The sequence below is a fragment of the Camelina sativa genome, chromosome 3 (assembly GCF_000633955.1).
Source record: "Camelina sativa cultivar DH55 chromosome 3, Cs, whole genome shotgun sequence".
NCBI lineage: Eukaryota > Viridiplantae > Streptophyta > Magnoliopsida > Brassicales > Brassicaceae > Camelina > Camelina sativa.
Window position 1 is genome coordinate 22,140,029 of NC_025687.1, and position 18,074 is coordinate 22,158,102.

General features: G+C 32.1%; 2 protein-coding genes across 2 annotated transcripts; one reads left to right on the forward strand and one right to left on the reverse strand.

Moving 5' to 3' along the window:
• Positions 275 to 2,346, reverse strand: LOC104777709 (desiccation-related protein PCC13-62-like). Its single transcript, XM_010502007.2, has 3 exons — positions 1,944 to 2,346; positions 1,184 to 1,409; positions 275 to 782 (listed from the first exon to the last, which is right to left on the reverse strand). The coding sequence occupies exons 1-3, from the start codon at positions 2,288 to 2,290 to the stop codon at positions 390 to 392; spliced, it is 966 nt and encodes a 321-aa protein (XP_010500309.1). The 5' UTR covers positions 2,291 to 2,346; the 3' UTR covers positions 275 to 389.
• On the forward strand, positions 7,691 to 10,669 carry LOC104777710 (gibberellin 2-beta-dioxygenase 4-like). The gene is made up of 3 exons (XM_010502008.1): positions 7,691 to 8,073; positions 9,048 to 9,414; positions 10,295 to 10,669. The coding sequence occupies exons 1-3, from the start codon at positions 7,727 to 7,729 to the stop codon at positions 10,544 to 10,546; spliced, it is 966 nt and encodes a 321-aa protein (XP_010500310.1). The 5' UTR covers positions 7,691 to 7,726; the 3' UTR covers positions 10,547 to 10,669.

Below are 18,074 nucleotides of genomic sequence, written 5' to 3' on the forward strand. Positions count from 1 at the left end.
GCAAATCATACATTTAAGAGAGACAATTAATTTAGAAACCAATTTAATGCTAAACAACCAATAAGAAGAGAACATAAGTTTACTTTTATGTACATGATGATTGTTCAACGAATTCACTTCAAATAACCATTAACTCCATAAAATCCTCTTAATTAGTAGATTGTGTCCATATGGTGATTATATATTGCCAAAGTACTAATATTCTTTCATAATTAATGAAGGTTAGTAAAAACACTAAAAATGTAATTTTCATATATTTTTGAACTTTTTTCGATTATGAAAATTTCGCTTTCACAACATTTATTGATAACACGATGATTATTATGTTTAGTCTCCTACATATAACCAAAAACCTAAGAACTACAAAGAAAATTAAACTCCAACTGAAACTAGACCTCGGTACTCCTAGTAGTAACCAAATATGACTTAGCAATTTCCCCTTCAGCTCCTTTAGGGTAAAATCCACCGGGAACACTTTCATTTCCACTTCCATACACAATCCGGAGAATCTCCTCAGGTGTTCTATCATACGAAAGAGACAACTCATTACCGACCAAAACATTCCCAACCACTTGTCCTTCAGCACCCATGGCTTTAGGTACGACCAAACCCTCATCTTTCACTCCCGCTTTTCCCAGTTTGTTCCTTAAATCCGAGATCTTATCCGTGAAAGCCGCAACTGTGATACCGTAAGGATATACAACATGTGCTGCTCGAGCATATAACATCGTTCTTATCACTGCGTCTTGACCCGATTCTACTCCCAAAAGTCCTGCTACTAACTGAAAATAGTGTTTGCATAAGTGTAACATATATAATGCAAATATTTTTTATAAAAAAAAACAATAGAGAACAAACTCATCTCTCTCACTCGTAAACCATGTTTAAATTACTTTTCTTTTCAATTTAACATTTTGAAATATATCTAACGCTCTTTTTAATTCCTAACATTCTTTTCAATTAGGCGAAGTTTTAGATATAACTCCTAAAGAGTGTGTATTTTATTATATTTATGATATGCAATGAAATATTATCTTAACCCATTTATCGTGGATGAAAAGTAATTCATGATTTTAATAAAGCTTAATTAGACTCCTTTATTTTAATAAAGCTTAATATAAGTATTTAAAACCTTAATATGTGGTTATAAGAAGAGACCAATATACCGAATCAAAGGAGTTACCTTTCTTGAGGCTGGACATTGCAGTTTAGGGTTAGCGCCAACGTATCCAGTGAGACCAACATAAGGGACCAAATACGAAGCAATGAGGTAATTATAAGAATTGGCATAAGGATTGAATGGTGGCACAAATTTTATTCCAAATGCTTTATCCATCACTTTCGCAAATGCTTTTTTACTCAAATCAAGTTGTGGCCTTGCAAACCCTTTCACCGTTTTCTTGATTGCCCTGTCATTTTTTTTATAAAGATCATGTTAATGCGAATTACATTTTAAAAAAAATTATAATTAAAGAATCTCAAAGCTGAGACATTTTACTCGTTAAGTGGTAAATTAATACCCATATATAGCGATTTATAAGAAACGATTTATTCGTTTTTACATATTTTATACATATGATATGTACAAAGCTAAAAAATATTGTCTAATTAAATATATACACCGAACCAATCATTTAATTTTAATTTTGGATGGATTCTTGAGAGTTTAATTTTTACGATGTACAAATGTAACAAATATCCTACACGTTTTTCAGTTATAAAGAATATATGATTGAAGACATTTCATCTTGGGTAGAAAAATTACTTCTCCAAGCCAGCAATTAAAAAAAATATTCCTAGTGTAACTACATAGCTACAATGAAAACAAATTGTGTGTTTTAATATTTAAACACTAATTAACCCATAACTCCTATACAGATGATATAATCACAATTATAAACTCTAAAGCACTATATATATGACTTTAAAAAGAAACGTTTTACCTCAAGTGGCCAACCTCTTGCCAAGCAAACTGCAAAACAACATCTCTTGTCAAAGGATCAAGATTAGCTTTCTGAGCTCCAAGAGGACTTGGCCCTCCCATTGTTAGGTTTGGTGCGACTGTATCAAGACCAAACCCTAACGCTCCGAACAAGAAAAACTCAGCTTCAAGGTACTCCAAATTCAACGGAAACTCCAATAGTTTCCTGTCCTGATCGGTACAGTTGGTCACCTGATGGCCCTGATCATTGGGACAACTCATGACTTGAAGAAGTTGAGCGTTGAAGAGGAAGAACAACACCATCACCATTGAAACCAACAAGCTTCTTCTCTCTTTGGTGACTGCCATGTCTAAAAGTGTTTTGGCTTTTGTTCTTTTCTTTTGGTTTGGTTCTTTAATGATCTGATTTTGTTTTGGGTTTCAATGTAATTTATTTATAGGGTTTTAGGACTTGAGTGAGCAAAAGAAGTCTCCCCTCTTTGCCGGAAAGGATTTCGTGGATAATGCCACGTGGCTTTGTAACTGGTAGATGAGTTCCACGTGGATAATTGACGATTTCAGTTACTATTCTTAGGAGGACACATCTTTGGATTTATGAGAAATGAACGGAAAAGTCTTCTTGTCTTTTTGAGTTTATTTGAGAAGTGTTAGGTTGAATTGAATATTCTCTGTTTTTTAGTATCTACTCAATCACCAAACGATAAATGTTATAAACTAATCATGCACGTACCGACGTACGTTTTTTTTCTAATTGATTCAAATATTATATTTGCTCTTGAACTAACTAAGTTTGAGTTATAATTTTTGTAGAATACATCATACATCTCCTATACTATGATAAACAAACAGAGAAGCCTTTTGTCTTTTTGATTTTATATGATAAGGGTTAGGTTGAACAATTCAAGGTTAACGTATGAGTTATGACACCTTTGTTATACACGAAACAGTATATCGTATAGTTATAATTTATCAGATATACAAGAAATTATATATCTTATCTAATATGCATTTAACTCCTGATTAAAAAAAGAATGTTAAAATCATATTAACAGATTAAATAAAGTCAATCTAAAACTTATAAAACTCACAGTACAATATTTTAGATAATTATCTCTGTGTTTCGAACAATGAAGCAATCTTTATCTGCTGCCAAGAATTTATCGTATATAAAAAATCTGTGTTTCTTTGCGTGCTTCATTATAATTTCATTGGCCGTTAAAATCTCTGTTCACGCAATGTATGTTCTCTCTTCTTCTTCTTTCTTTTTTTTTCGCAAAACTACAGTTCACGTACGTTTGAATAATCTTTGTTTGTTAGGAAAACGATTTGTTCACATGGACTTCGGCTGGGTGGAATGGTCTACAAATTTTATTAAATGGGCTGACATAAACTTTTTTCTCACTTTGTGGGCTGAAATGGACCTGTTTATCACTTTGTACGTATATAATATAGTTGCACAAATCATGTAAGGGCTTAGTAAACTTAAATTTTCCAACGAGATAAATGGTTAGAAACGTGCTTCTCATGGTGCAAAATAAGAATGGAAGAACGAAAGCTTCTTCAAGTATCTCCAGAAAAACATGGTAACTATGTGCTTTAAGTACATTAAAAAATTTGAAGTAAACTTTCCAAAGTCCAAAGATGATCACGATTAACGAATATCTAATTTTACACATTTTAAAAATGATTTATTGATAAATTATAACAATTCAATCATTTTCTATTTCATATCAGTGAAACTAGATTGTTCTATTAACCTACGCTTTTATTATTGTTTTTTAATCCGATCTTTGCAACAAATTAAGGTCGTATAATATACAATTTTGGCTCCATTTGGGACACATATGGATATGGTGCGCATCTTCCTCAACAGTTCCTCTTCTACCACATCTTGACGATCCAGATGAAGGAACAACTAGAAGCAACTAACCCCAAGATCCATGACCTTCCAAGAAACATAAGGGGTACGATGCACTATTCTCCATCTTGATGAGAGGGGCGGGCCGGATATGATGATATCACATCACCCATCATTCAACATTAAATATCTGATAATAATTAAAATTTAATAATATCTGTTTCAAACATTAAAATGATGATTGCAAAATTCAAATGGTTGTGATTTTAGAAAAATAATATTAGCTTGTAATATTAGAAAAATGCAAATGGTTGTGCGATTGGTTTACTATAAATTTTGTTCACTCATCATCTTTCTTTGTGAAGAACGTAATGGAAGTAGTCACCAACGTGCTTATAATTAGATTGGATAGCTAGATTAGTATTCTTCTCTATATTCATTTTATTTTATTTCATTTAGTGGTTGACTCTATCAGCTTCATTATATAACGTTTCATGTTGTGTCGTAATTCTAATATACTTTTTTGAAAAAGGTGGATATCTTCATTATTAAATCTTACAAATATGTATCGCTTCTAGGTAGGTAGGCAATATTTTATATATTAATGTGTATATTTAAAAGAGAAAATTCATCACCATTTAATTGTTAATTTTTATTATTACTGTAACTTATGCTATATGATTGATTGATTATATACAGATATACTGTGGCAAAAGTAAATACTATTTCAACTCCCCGTTTAATTTATTGTATTGAAAAACCCTACATACATTATAATGGCTTTGATACTTGATTAGAAGTACTTGTACCAATCAAACAAACGGAAGAATTTTTTTTAAAGAAAACAAATTTAACATTCAATTGCTTGTAATCATTTAACCGCTTTTTAATTTCACTAAAAATTTGAACTATTGTTATCTTTTGTCTTCTTTAACCACATTATTAGTAATTACCTTCTTTGTAGTAAAATTGCAACTTATAGTTATGTGTGTTAGTTTGTAATAGGGCACTTTTTAAAAAACCATGTAGTAGTTGTTTACAGTTATGATACGCCCAACTATTCAGTTTCTTTGACTGGTCAAAATCAAAATCTCAGTTTTTTACTACAAATAAACTATGGCAACGTAACTCCATGTGCAACTGCTACGTGTAACGTGTCTATATGTTCTCTCTTCTTTTTTGGGTATGAAATGTTATATATATATATATATATATGTGTGTTCTTCTACGAATAATATGTGGATTTGACGTGAGAGTGAATCGAATAATTGTTGGGAAAGTGAAGTGTAATGTGATTTTAACATCTAACCTCTTCACCTCTCCTGCAGAATCAGATTTAGACTCTCAACGTTTCATACTGTATTTATAAGCATTTCCCATTTATAGTATATATGGTGCTCCTCAAAATAATCATAATTATTTCTAACATTTTGGAAAAATGGGAATAAATGGTCCAGAAAGTTTATAATGAATCAACTGACACAGTCCTATGACATTCAAGTTACAACACATTCAATATACATACATTCATAGAATTTGAACTTGTACATTTAATGGTAACAAAAAAGGTCGTTTAATTGGATGGGTTTTTGCAGAGAATTATAACTCGTGCATTTAATGGTGACAGGATCGGATTATAGGATGTTTGGGTGCAGTAAAAGGATTACAGTATGTATTTTTGCAGAATCTACTACAATTTGTCTATATGGTAATTGTAGTGAAGCGTACGCTTTAAAATTCAGATCCTATCATGATATTTTGCAGATTTTAATGAATTAGAAGATACAATTACCAAACTCGAATATATTTGAAACAATATTTAGACTTAATAATACTACAAAATTTAAAATATTTATTGTATGATTCCGATATTTATTTATCATTCAAAATATTTATCAATGAAAAGTGATTTCATCTTTTACCACTCACGTAATAAAGATCTAAATAATTTCAAAAAAAGATGTGATTAATTTAACTAGATTTTCAGTTATTTTATCATTATTTTATAAAATCTTTATTCAGTTTATTTTGTTTAACAATTATTCAGTTATTTCGATATTAAGCTATATATCTTACTACCATATAATAATTAAACAATTCAATTATTGATTTTTTTCTTCTTTTAACATTAGAATATGAACAAAACCAAATTATCTGTTCTTAAGGAAGAATATAAATGTGGTCAAAAAAAAAAAAAGGAAAAATATAAATTTTGGAGAAGACAATCATTAAAAAGAGCTTGGATTGTGACAGTGGGATATTAAATATATAGCAATCGGTAACTAAAATATATTTTTGATAAAGGAGATAACTAAATAAATATATGTAACAGAGAAATGTTAATATATTTTTCTTGTTCTTTTATTTATTTTTCTTTCCTTTTTAGTCATTTCTATTTTTTTTTGTTAAAATATAATTTAATTTATTTATAAATTAATATTTATATTGCATTTACCTCATACCTATCACATAGGTTCCATCTTAGTTCCATGCCGATCTCATCTTTAAATCCACTACTTCCATTCCATCCGAACACTATAAATGGACTATACAGTACTTTGAAATTAATATATAATACGAGTCAATGAAGCTATCTATAAAAGTCTGGCTACAAAGCTGAACCCAATGTATATAAATGTAGCAGTTGGTGGTCAATATATTTGTATCATATAAAAAAAAAACACACCACATATTCGATCCATATATAGGAATGTACCACTGGTTTCCATTAACTTCATCCGACCACATTCAAACCCATCGTATTATTTTTATCTAGTTTGCATTTGACTTTCTTTTATAAAATCTTGGTTATATAAAGAATCACCAATATCTTTGCAGTTTCAAGAAACCCACGGAATATAAAATGATCCATAATCGAATATAATATAACATTGTCATAAGATATCACCGCCAATATCTACTTTTTTGAGTTGTAAATCATTCAAGAATTTTGTTGGGAATAATATTATATCGGCCGGCCGGTCGTTTATTATATTATCTGACATAGGTTGTCGTCTGTTATAATTTAACTAGAGGAAAGTATGACTCCGAAAAGAAAACTATAAAAATGTATTATGGATATTGAAATAGTAAAGAAGTCAAAGTTCTTTTTGCAAATTGGGAATTTGTGGGTTCCACTTTGGCCAAGAAGTCTTTGATCAACTGAATATCCCGAGGAATACAAATTAATAAATGTGAAAGAGGTTTACGACGAATATTTTGGAGAATAGTATCCATTCTTACATGAAAAGGCGTGGGAAAAATATTAACATGTTAGGTGAGAAGAAAACAATATTTACTACTTACTAGAATGTTCTAATATACGATCTCGAGTTTTAAGTTAGATATAAATTTAGGGGTTCATATTGAGCATAACATATGAGATAAGTCATTATTAAATGTATTTGAATAAGTATAAGATATATACATACCACATGCAAGTAAAAAGGATTCGACTTAATAACAGACGAAGGTTTCCTCTCTAACAACAAAAGAAAGGTAAATTTTGTTCTGTAAAGTTGTAGCTAAATGGCTAAAAAAAGCCATCATCAGCAGTAGTGAAATAATTTGTACATGACAAAAAGAAAGCAACCAAATTCAAAAGATCAGTAAAAAAAAAAAAAGAAGCAAAATCTAATTTAAGTCTTAGCCATCATCAGCATCAGCATTTTTCTCTTTTCCTTTAACTATCTACCTTAGACCTTATTCCTTATAAATTTATAAGATTCCATGAGAAAGTTGTATATATAAACCCGTTGGTGCCTAATACATGCACGTGAATTTTGGTTCGCCAAAAAATTCTCTCTCTCTCTCTTTCTCATGTGTGAATATAAATATATCTCTACACATACACTAAACTCTTCCTTATCATCTTCCGTCATACAATCTCTCTCTCTCTCTCTCTCTATCTCTTTTTCTCTCTAAAAATGGTGAAAGGGTCCCAGAAAATCGTGGCCGTAGATCAAAACATACCAATAATAGACATGTCGCAGGAGAGATCACGAGTGTCGATGCAAATAGTCAAAGCCTGTGAGACTCTCGGCTTCTTCAAAGTGGTCAACCACGGTGTAGACCAAACTATCATCTCAAGGATGGAGCAAGAGTCTATAAACTTCTTCGCTAAGCCGGCTCACGAGAAGAAATCGGTCCGACCGGTTGACCAGCCTTTCCGGTATGGATTTAGGGACATCGGGCTTAATGGGGACACTGGTGAGGTCGAGTATTTGCTTCTTTACACTAACGACCCTGCCTTTCGCTCTCAGCTCTCCTTCAGGTATACGTATATAATATCTATAGTTCTATACTTGTAGGAATATACGGTTCGAGTTTGATGTACACCTAACGACTAATATTCGAATGAAACAATATAGTTGCATTTTCATGTCAATATATAATTGCATGTATAGCTGGATACATTCAAAAGTTAGTATAGTATCTAAGAAACTTTGAAAAATATTAATGTGATAAATGCATATGATTATTATGATAAAACAAATGTAGGCAAAATGCATGTTTAAGTAATTATGTTAATTAATTTTTAATGCGTGCTTATATATATTTATAACAGTATAATTGTAGGGATATAGTTTAACTGTTAACTTGTAGGTCTACATCTTGTGCACACACAAAGAAAACAAAACAAAAAAATCTTTGTAGGTATTGCATCTATGCAAAAGAGGACAGTTACCTCATGCCAGCATTGATTTTTGATACTATAAACAAACAGTCCACTTTTATTTATTTTAATTAGTTATTGGTTTATATTTCATATATTTTGGGAGACTTTTAAACCAGAACTAGAAGTCTGGAGAAACCAAAAGTAACAGAGTTAATAAACTAAATAATGTAATAGTCTTAGCTCTGGGTCGTAGCCTGTCTCAATAACAGTGTATGGATAAGAATTGTGTATCTACTAAGTGCTAATCAACGTGATATACATGACATGAAGTATTTATATAATATTCCAACTATTAGATAAAAATAAAATATACACCGTACCATATCTGAAATTATCTGTAACGATATTAAAATAACATGTTCGTAGTCGTACTTATATTTCAACAGGATATGTATTCGTACTTAAGTCAATAATGATTCATTCTTGTCTATTCAATCATTTTCTTTGGAAAAAAAAACTTCTTTCTGAAAGTAGAAATATTAAGGTAACGTGGATATATTTCGTATATTTCTATAAGTAACCAAAAAATAATGAATCTCGTGCTGATGTGTGACGTATATGTTTGACAGCTCGGCAGTGAATTGTTACATAGAAGCAGTTAAGCAGTTGGCTCGTGAGATTTTAGATCTGACGGCTGAGGGACTTCGTGTCCCATCTCACACCTTCAGTAGGTTAATCAGCTCCGTCGATAGTGACTCCGTTTTAAGGGTGAATCATTATCCACCGTCGGATCAGTTCTTTGGTGGAGCCACACTCTCTGATAAATCTGTGCCACTGACCAGAGTTGGCTTCGGTGAACACACCGACCCTCAGATATTAACAGTTCTTAGATCTAACGATGTAGGAGGACTCCAAGTGTCTAATTCAGATGGCATGTGGGTTCCTGTCTCCCCTGACCCTTCAGCTTTCTGCGTCAATGTAGGAGACTTGTTACAGGTAGGTGTCTTGTTTTTCTTTGAGTCTTCTCGGCATCTCCATAGAACTGTTTTGGATGTTTTTACGGTAAAAATATTATTAAAATAATATAAAATCATTAGTTTAGATTTTTTATTTAAGAAGTTGGTTATTAGGAAAATATGCTTAAGATTATAAGATTTAACAATATAATAATCTAAAATATATTACAATTTGAAAAACTTTTAAAAATAACATTTATATTAAAATTGAGTATGAAATAAAAACCAACACAAAATACAATTCCAAATTATTATGAAAGAAAATAGCATGAAAGATATAAATGAAAAAACACAAAAAAACAAACATATTAATTAATAAAAACACACAAACATTTTATTTAATTAATACAAAGTTTAAAAACTTTATTAATAAAAACATACAAACATTATTCCTACCAAAAAAAAATAAACACAAATATTATTTTATTTCTCTTGCAAAATTCTCATCCACTCCGGTGGTGTTACGTGGACAAAAGATTGCCTAAAACAGATTTTGCACAAGAACCATCTCCACTGATCTAAGCCCACTCTATTAAACCCTATTTTAAAATTGTTAAGAACATAGAGAGTGTTGGCTCAATGCAGATGGTCTTACATTTTCTTTTTATTTATTACTTCATTTTTATATGTGGTGGTTAAAGAAATTGTTATGGCCATGAAAAAACTAAAACCATTACTTTATATACAATTAATTATTTCAGTTATCTTGTATGGACTTGAACCATAACCATTTTACTTATAAATCAACAAACGAGAGAACCGAACCTATACTAAATAGCAAGCATGTTTTTATTTTGTCACATAATAATGAAATATTCTTTTTAGTCATTTACTTATTTAGTTGGTGTGTGAATGTTAAGGTGATGACGAACGGAAGATTTATAAGTGTACGACATAGAGCATTGACCTCCGGAGAAGAGAGCCGGCTCTCAACGGCGTACTTTGCCGGACCACCGCTTCAAGCGAAGATTGGGCCTCTTCCGGCGTTGATTACTATGATGAATCAACCACGGTTGTACCAAACATTTACTTGGGGAGAGTACAAAAAACTAGCGTATTCGCTTCGACTTGAAGATAGTCGTTTAGACATGTTTCGTACATGTAAGGCCTAGGACTAAGTTTGATTAAAATGCTATTTTAAGTGATATCTATTTAGTGTTCCGTCTAAGTATGTTACCGAGAAAATTTTTGGCTAAAAGTAGAGATGTTAGATCTGTGTAACTAGAATCTAGAACTAGGAGTTGAAAGTTTTGTAATATATATGTGTAATGTGTTACGTTAACTCTGTGGAGGTGAAATGTGGTTTCCCTCTTGATTTATTATGGAGATATCAATCGTTTAGTCTGGGCTGATATTGGTACCGTTTATAAACATGCATTTTGGGCCTATTGATTTTGGACAATCTTTTAAGAAAAAACTCAACTGTACAATCAAATAGTTAATAGTATAGTATCTACATAATTTGTGAGAATTTTATTGTGTAGCTACGAGACATTTGATATATCTACATTTTGTATATGTTCAACGATTAAATATATTTTTATTACATAATCATCATTGCTATTTTGAAAAGATTATGATGTTAAAAAATACATTTATCTATCTACTAGAGAGATGCATATATATTATTCATACATATCTTTTAATTTTTTACTTCCTCTTCAAATAATTGCCACCTATATATATGTGTTCATTTTGCACATTGTAATAAGACTACTTACAATGGTGAGATTTTCAGCTGTTGAATAATTTATTCAATAGCATTACAATGGTCAGTTGAAAAAAAGAAAAGTGATGAGGTGGAGCCAACTATGTCGAAGCCATTCAACGGTGTTAACTCGCAAAAGTTTGGGTTGTGCTTGCCACAAGGCTAGTTTTTATTGGTTTTTTCTTTAATTCTTTTTTTGAACAAAAAGTTTATTTTTATTTTTTTTAATTGTAAGATAATATTTAGATAAGGAAATGTGTTGTGTTTCTATTGGATGGTAAGATTTCAGATTTCTTTTATCCAACCCAATTATTTGAGATCAATTATCTTATAGAATCCAAAAATTTATTTAAATATTTTTATACTAAAATTCATCATTTTCATTCTCTATAAATAGAGATTTGTTAATTTGGACCTACAAAAAAACTCATATTTCCTACTATATTTTTGCTATCAACCTTCATAACCTCTTGTGTTTTTATAATGGCTATTTTTATTTCTTGTTTTTATTATTTGCAAACTATATATATATTTTATTTGAGAAAAAAAATTCTCAATTTATTATAAAAATTTATTTAATTTTTAATTATTTTAATTTCATTTGATATTAAATATGATTAATAATATGTGATCACAAAAAAATAAACACAAATAAGGTGAAAAATATGAAATAAAATTGGTGGGGTAAGGTGTTGTAATTTTATTAAACAAAACTATTGTAGAGGATAAAAATGATGTGTGTTGAATTATGATGTGGAAGAGAGAGAAGATGAAGTGGAGTGTTAAAATAAAAAAATGGGTTTTGTAATATGAAAACCATTGTACATAGTCTAATAACACAACAACAAGAAGCAATAAATCTACTTCACTCTCTCGTCTCCTCTCTTTACTATTTTCATAATCTAATAATATTATCTTATGTGAATATATATTAGATAATAGTTTTATAACATATTATCAACATGAGCGGTTCCCAATCTGTCATCAATTCTAGTTATCATATTAAACATGACAAAGGTTAAAATCGCTGCTTTTGATATCTTTGGAAATAATTATATGACATGAATATTAGATATAAAAATATATCTAAAAGGAAATGAGTTTCTTAAAACCTTTGATCCATAAAAAAATATTTCAAAGAGGAAAAAGCAAAAACCATGATGTTTTTGCGTCATCATCTCAACGATAGTTTAAAAAATGAATACATCACGAGAGAAAAATCCCGTAGACCTCTGGATCTCTCTCAAAGATAGGTTTGATCACCCAAATATTTGATCCTACCAAAAGTCAAACATGAATAGCTAAATCTCCGGTTCCATGATTACAAAACTGTACGTGAATACAATTCCCCTATGTTCTGAATAAGTTCTAGGATGATTATCTACGGAGAGAATTTTTCCTATATGATATGATCGAGAAAACATTTTAAACTTTTCATCCTACAAATGTAATCCTGCAGCAACAATATTGAGAGAGGATGTAGTCGATATTCTGAATTAATTCAAGTTCTTCTTGTTACTGAACAAAATAATGAACTCGTGATGATAAATTATCAAAATCGTCCAACTATATTAGATCCACTTTCAGAAGTGAATGTTGCTACATCCAGCCATAATAATTGGCAAGGACGAGGACGCAGACTCGGTCGAGGCCGTGGTTGCGGTCATGGACGAGGAAAGGGAAGGGTTCTCTCTTCTAATAACTTCAACGCAAGAAAAACCAACAAAAGTCTATAGGTAAATGATGTTGGTAGCGTTTTGAGGAAACAAGATGAGAGTACTTGTTATAGATGCAACATGAAATGACATTAGTTTCAAATATGTCGTATACTAAAACATTTGGCCACGATCTATATTAAGCATCTCAAAAGGGAAAAAAAGATGTTAAAGCCAACTTCATCTCTGATGAAGTTGGACCTTCCTTCCATGGCCTAAAAATGACGAAAACCATAATGATATCACAGATTTTCTCGTTGATCGTGAAAACAGGAAATCATGCGAAAAATCAATAGATATGATATGCTTGTAATAGTTTTATGTGTACTTTATGTTTTACATAAAAGTCTTTTTGAATAATGGTTTTCTTGTAATATATAATAAACCTTTGTAAGATTTTGTGTTATTTTAATAATGCATATTTTAATAAATGCTTAATTTCATAAAATGTCAAATTTTGACATAGAGGATGGAGATATGTGTCTAGCATAATTTTTTTCTCCTGTTTTTAAATAAAGGACTCCGCTTGAAGCGTACACTTTATATATGGCAATACAAAGATCACTCAAGGCTTTGGCAAAGTCAATTTCTCAATGCCAAGGGAACAAATTTGAATAGATGCATTATATTCTCTTCAGCCTCATAGAAACTTGATAGGTTTCAGAGATATCCGAAGAAATGGATATCATATAGAGACTCTAAATAAAAACTGCATTGAATATTCTTGCATCACATCTGAGAGAAAACATATATTGGAATAATTTGCAATGTTATCCTCTGGAATATATTGCACAAAAATAAATCTGATTGCATCTTATTTTACAGTAAACTCAAAGTTTACTGGTTCAGTCATGATGCGAAAAATTGTAAAAAATTCAAATGGTCATCCACTAAAAAACCAAAATATTATTCAATCTGGTGAGCTTTTATGTAAAGCATGTTTAAAAGAAAAACTAATAACTCGGCCATCGCCACCCAGACTCTGAATGAAGAAAGCGGATCGGGCGGAGCGGATCAAGCGGATCAGGCGGAACAAAAGCGGATCTAGCAAAACAAGTGCGGATCAAGCGGATCTAGCGGTTCAAAAATGTTTGTTTGAATGGTGAAAACGGATCAAATAATGCGGACAAATATTTCTATTGCAAAAAATAAAAATTTTAAATAAAATATTTTTCATAATATAATACATATTAAAACAAAAACTTGTATTTATATAACATGTTATTTATAATTATGCAAAATAAAATCATTAAAAATATTTAATGTATACATATTAAATTTAAAATGCTACAAATATATTTATTGGCATAAATACTAAAACATTAAACAGAAAAATATTTAAAATACAACACAATAAAAAAAACTAATATCGAGTACTTTGATTTTCCCATAACATATCTGCAATATTTTCTCTGATATTTGCCATAAGATTGCCATCAGCTATCTCTGCAGATTTTGTATCCCCTATATCAAACTCAGAATTTGTGTTAGTAATCTCTGTCTCTCTCATTACTTCTGCAAAATCGTCATCTGAAAAATTTGAAATTCTGATAAAATTATGTTGTCTCATCGTAGCCGTTACCATTATTTTTTGTACATGAATATTATATCTAGGACATTCACAGAGAATCCTCCATTTCTTCTTCCAAACTCCAAATGTCCTCTCAATAACAGAGAGTAAAGATGTGTGACATCGATTAAATAGTTCTTGTTTATTTCTAGGAGGAGGACCATTTTCGAACTGTGACATATGATACCGAACAATCCTGTTTCGTGAAGATCTATATGGAGCAAGAATCAAAAACATAATATTTTTCTATTGGAGGCAAAGAAAATTCAGAATCACTATCTTGTGCCATTGCGAGAACTGCATTCCAGACATATGTAAACAACATATTCAAATCACATATTGCCATGATGTTAAATGATGGTGTACCATGTCGATTCCAATACATTCCTTGTAATTCAGGCTTCACCTGAACACATACATGAACCCCATCCATTGCTCCCTCAAATCCACTAAAATATGGCCAATATCTTCGATCTATCTGCAGTCGTTCGAGAATTCGGAATAGTTCTTGCCTTGTTGGAGTCTTGACATAATCACAAGCAAGTAACTCAGTCGCTGTGAGAACCTCAAAAAACTTTCTCTTCATTTTCTCTTGATTTCGTCCAAATCGCAATCCAACATCTCTTTGAACTTCATTATGACTACATATCCGTAAAACATTGTCACACTCTCTTCAATGCTTACATTCATTGTTGATCTTAAACCATAATTGTTTGTAGCTTATCACACAATGTTCTGAAAGTACTAAGTGACATTCGTAGTAATTGTAGACAAGTTGCATCATCTTCTTGTAGACGATGCCAAATATTTATCCACCCTAAACCACCGTCTGTTTGGATTGGTCCTCTTTGAAAATATCGATTGTAGTAACTCAGTGCTGGTTGAATTATTAACTCTTCAAATTGCTCATTTTCCAAATTCCATAACTCAATTATTTCTTCATAACTTAGAAATTGGACTCCTCGTGATCGCAGTTGGCTTATACGAAACACATAAATTTGAAAGATAAGAGATTCAAAAAATTAGAACAATAATAAATAAAATGTCATTATATAATATGATGCAATACATAAACTTTTATTGAAATGTAAATAAAAAAACAAAAAAATCACTCAGAATAACACACATGCATAAACTATTCTGCATCTCCTGAATCGCCTTGATGAGTTTCATTTAAATTAGGTCCTCGTTGGCTTCCCCAAATTTTGAATAATCCTCCAGGTCTACGCGTTTTCGGTCTTGGCTCTACTGAAGAATAATTCGTAAAACCAAAGTGATACTCCCCTTTGAATGTTTATTGATGTAGGAGTTGGTGTTTCTTCAGAAACGTTGTGTTGATTTTTTTTTGCTTTATCAGTTTCAGTTTCCAGAGCAAATCCACGATAGACATTTATCGGAGGGACCCACTGTGAAGAATTATGCGAAGAACCCCAGTGTAAACCATTTGATGATGAGCCCCATTGTTGCTCATTTGATGATGAGCCCCATTGTTTCTCATTTGATGATGAACCCCATTGTTGCGTATTTGGGGAAGAACTCCAAGTTTAGCCATTTGGAGGTGCACTCCATTGTGGTCCATTTGGAGGTGTTCCCCATTGTAACATATTAGGTGATGTACCCCATTGTTGAGCATTTGGAGTGTTCCCCATTGCGGAGCATTTGAGGGTGAACTCCATTGCGGAGCAATTGATGGAGAATTCCATCGAGGGGCATTTGAAGGTGAACCCCACCGTGGTGCATTTGATGGTGAACCCCATTTTTGCGCATTTGGAGGTGTACCCCATTGCGGAGCATTTCTGGGTGAACCCCAGTGTTGAGCATTTGGTGGTGTTCCCCATTGCTGAAAAGTAGGACTCCATTGACCACCAAAAGTTTGACCCCATGAATTATTACCACGTGCAGAAGAACTACCATAGTGGAAACCACCTGAACTTGGACTCCCAAATTGGCGACCCGAGCTTACTCGCTTACCCACACGTTCATCATTGGGTGTATATCCAGTTAAAGCTTGTAAAAAATGTATCTTATCTTCAAAGGGTTTGTCAGCTCTTGAAATAAAATACTCACGCCAAAAACGGCTGATTCCCCCTGTACCAATCCCCCTCTAAACTCTAATACAATTTGAATATCCCACACTAACTATAATAAGCCGAATTAAACCCCCAAATCGTGAAACGGTGTTATTGTGCCGTTAACGGGATGATGACTAGGACGACACATAAGCACTAAAACGATGTCGTTTAACACTCAAACGCGTTCTTAGGCCGAAATCTAAACGACGTCGTATATGGAATTGAGTTTTTTCTCGATTTAGGGTTTCTCTTCTTCCTTCCTTCACAAAAGAAACAAGAAAAATTCGAGAGTAAAACAAAGAGAAACACTGAGAGATGGAGGAGCGAAGGAGAACTTGAACAAGTCCCTTGTTTGATTTGTGTTTGATTTGGAGATTAACTCAGATTCGTTGGTTGCATTTTACGAAATCAGTGAGCTCGACAATGAGGTACATAGCGTTTTTTTAACTTGTATTTGTTAGATCTTTATTCAATTTTGTTGTTGTAGTTGATAGATTTTGTCTAGCATTGTTTGTATGATATAACTCATGTCTTGTCTATAAGATTTACATGATTAGATTGTAATTTTATTTGATGTCCACCATGTGTTCGACGAAATGTGTGAAAGATTTAATAATATTAAAATTGTGAAAATTTGATGCAGTGGTCTTGAAGAGGAGGCCCTAGTTGTCAAATTTGCTTGTTACCACAGTGGGAAATTTGTAAAGGTTGGTCGCCATGCCTACTACGATGGTGGCTGTGTTCGATATATAGAAGCAAAAGGGAGTGAGCTATTTGAACAAATGATGAATCATCTTCCAGTTAGTTTGTACGGTCAACAAGTATGGTATAAGTTGCCTTTTGAAGGACAAGAAGGCCGGAAAGCAATGACAAATGGTGATGAAAATTTCAAGAAAATGTGTTTGGCATCAGCTTGGATCAAAAACTTTGATATCTTTGTGGAGCCTTATTGTGATGAAGCTGAGGAAGAAGCCAATGAAGAAGAAAGAGTTTGTGAAGCTGAATAGTTTGAAGAAGAAGTAAGAGTGGAAAGAAATGTGGCTGGTTTTGTTGATTTAGATGATGTGTATGATGAATATGCGACACCTGTGGAGTCTGGTGGTGAAGATGATGAGACTGAGGAGTATGTTAGATATGTGAAAGGTAGTGGTGAGATGAAATTTAAGCAAGTGTTGACAGCTTAGAGTCGTTTAAGAAAGCAATTGTGGATTATGTGTTGAAGACAAGAAGAAATATAAAATATGTGCGATGGGATAAAGACATATCAGAACTTAAATGTGCAAGTGGATGTGCACATAAAGGAGAGGATCCAAATGTCGGTGAGGAAAAAGAAACTGTAGAGCACGATCAGCAAGATCAAGGAGAGACCGCAGATAAAGATCAAGGAGAAACCGAAGATAGGGAGCAAGGAGAGAATCCCGAAAATGAAGAAGAAGAGACCGAACCCTGTGCATGGCGAATTTATTGTTCTTATGAAACAACATTGCAGAAGTAGATGGTAAAAGACTTCAATGATGATCACAGCTGCAACGTTACTGTTTATAGCAAGATTATTACTCAAGAGGTTATTGCTAG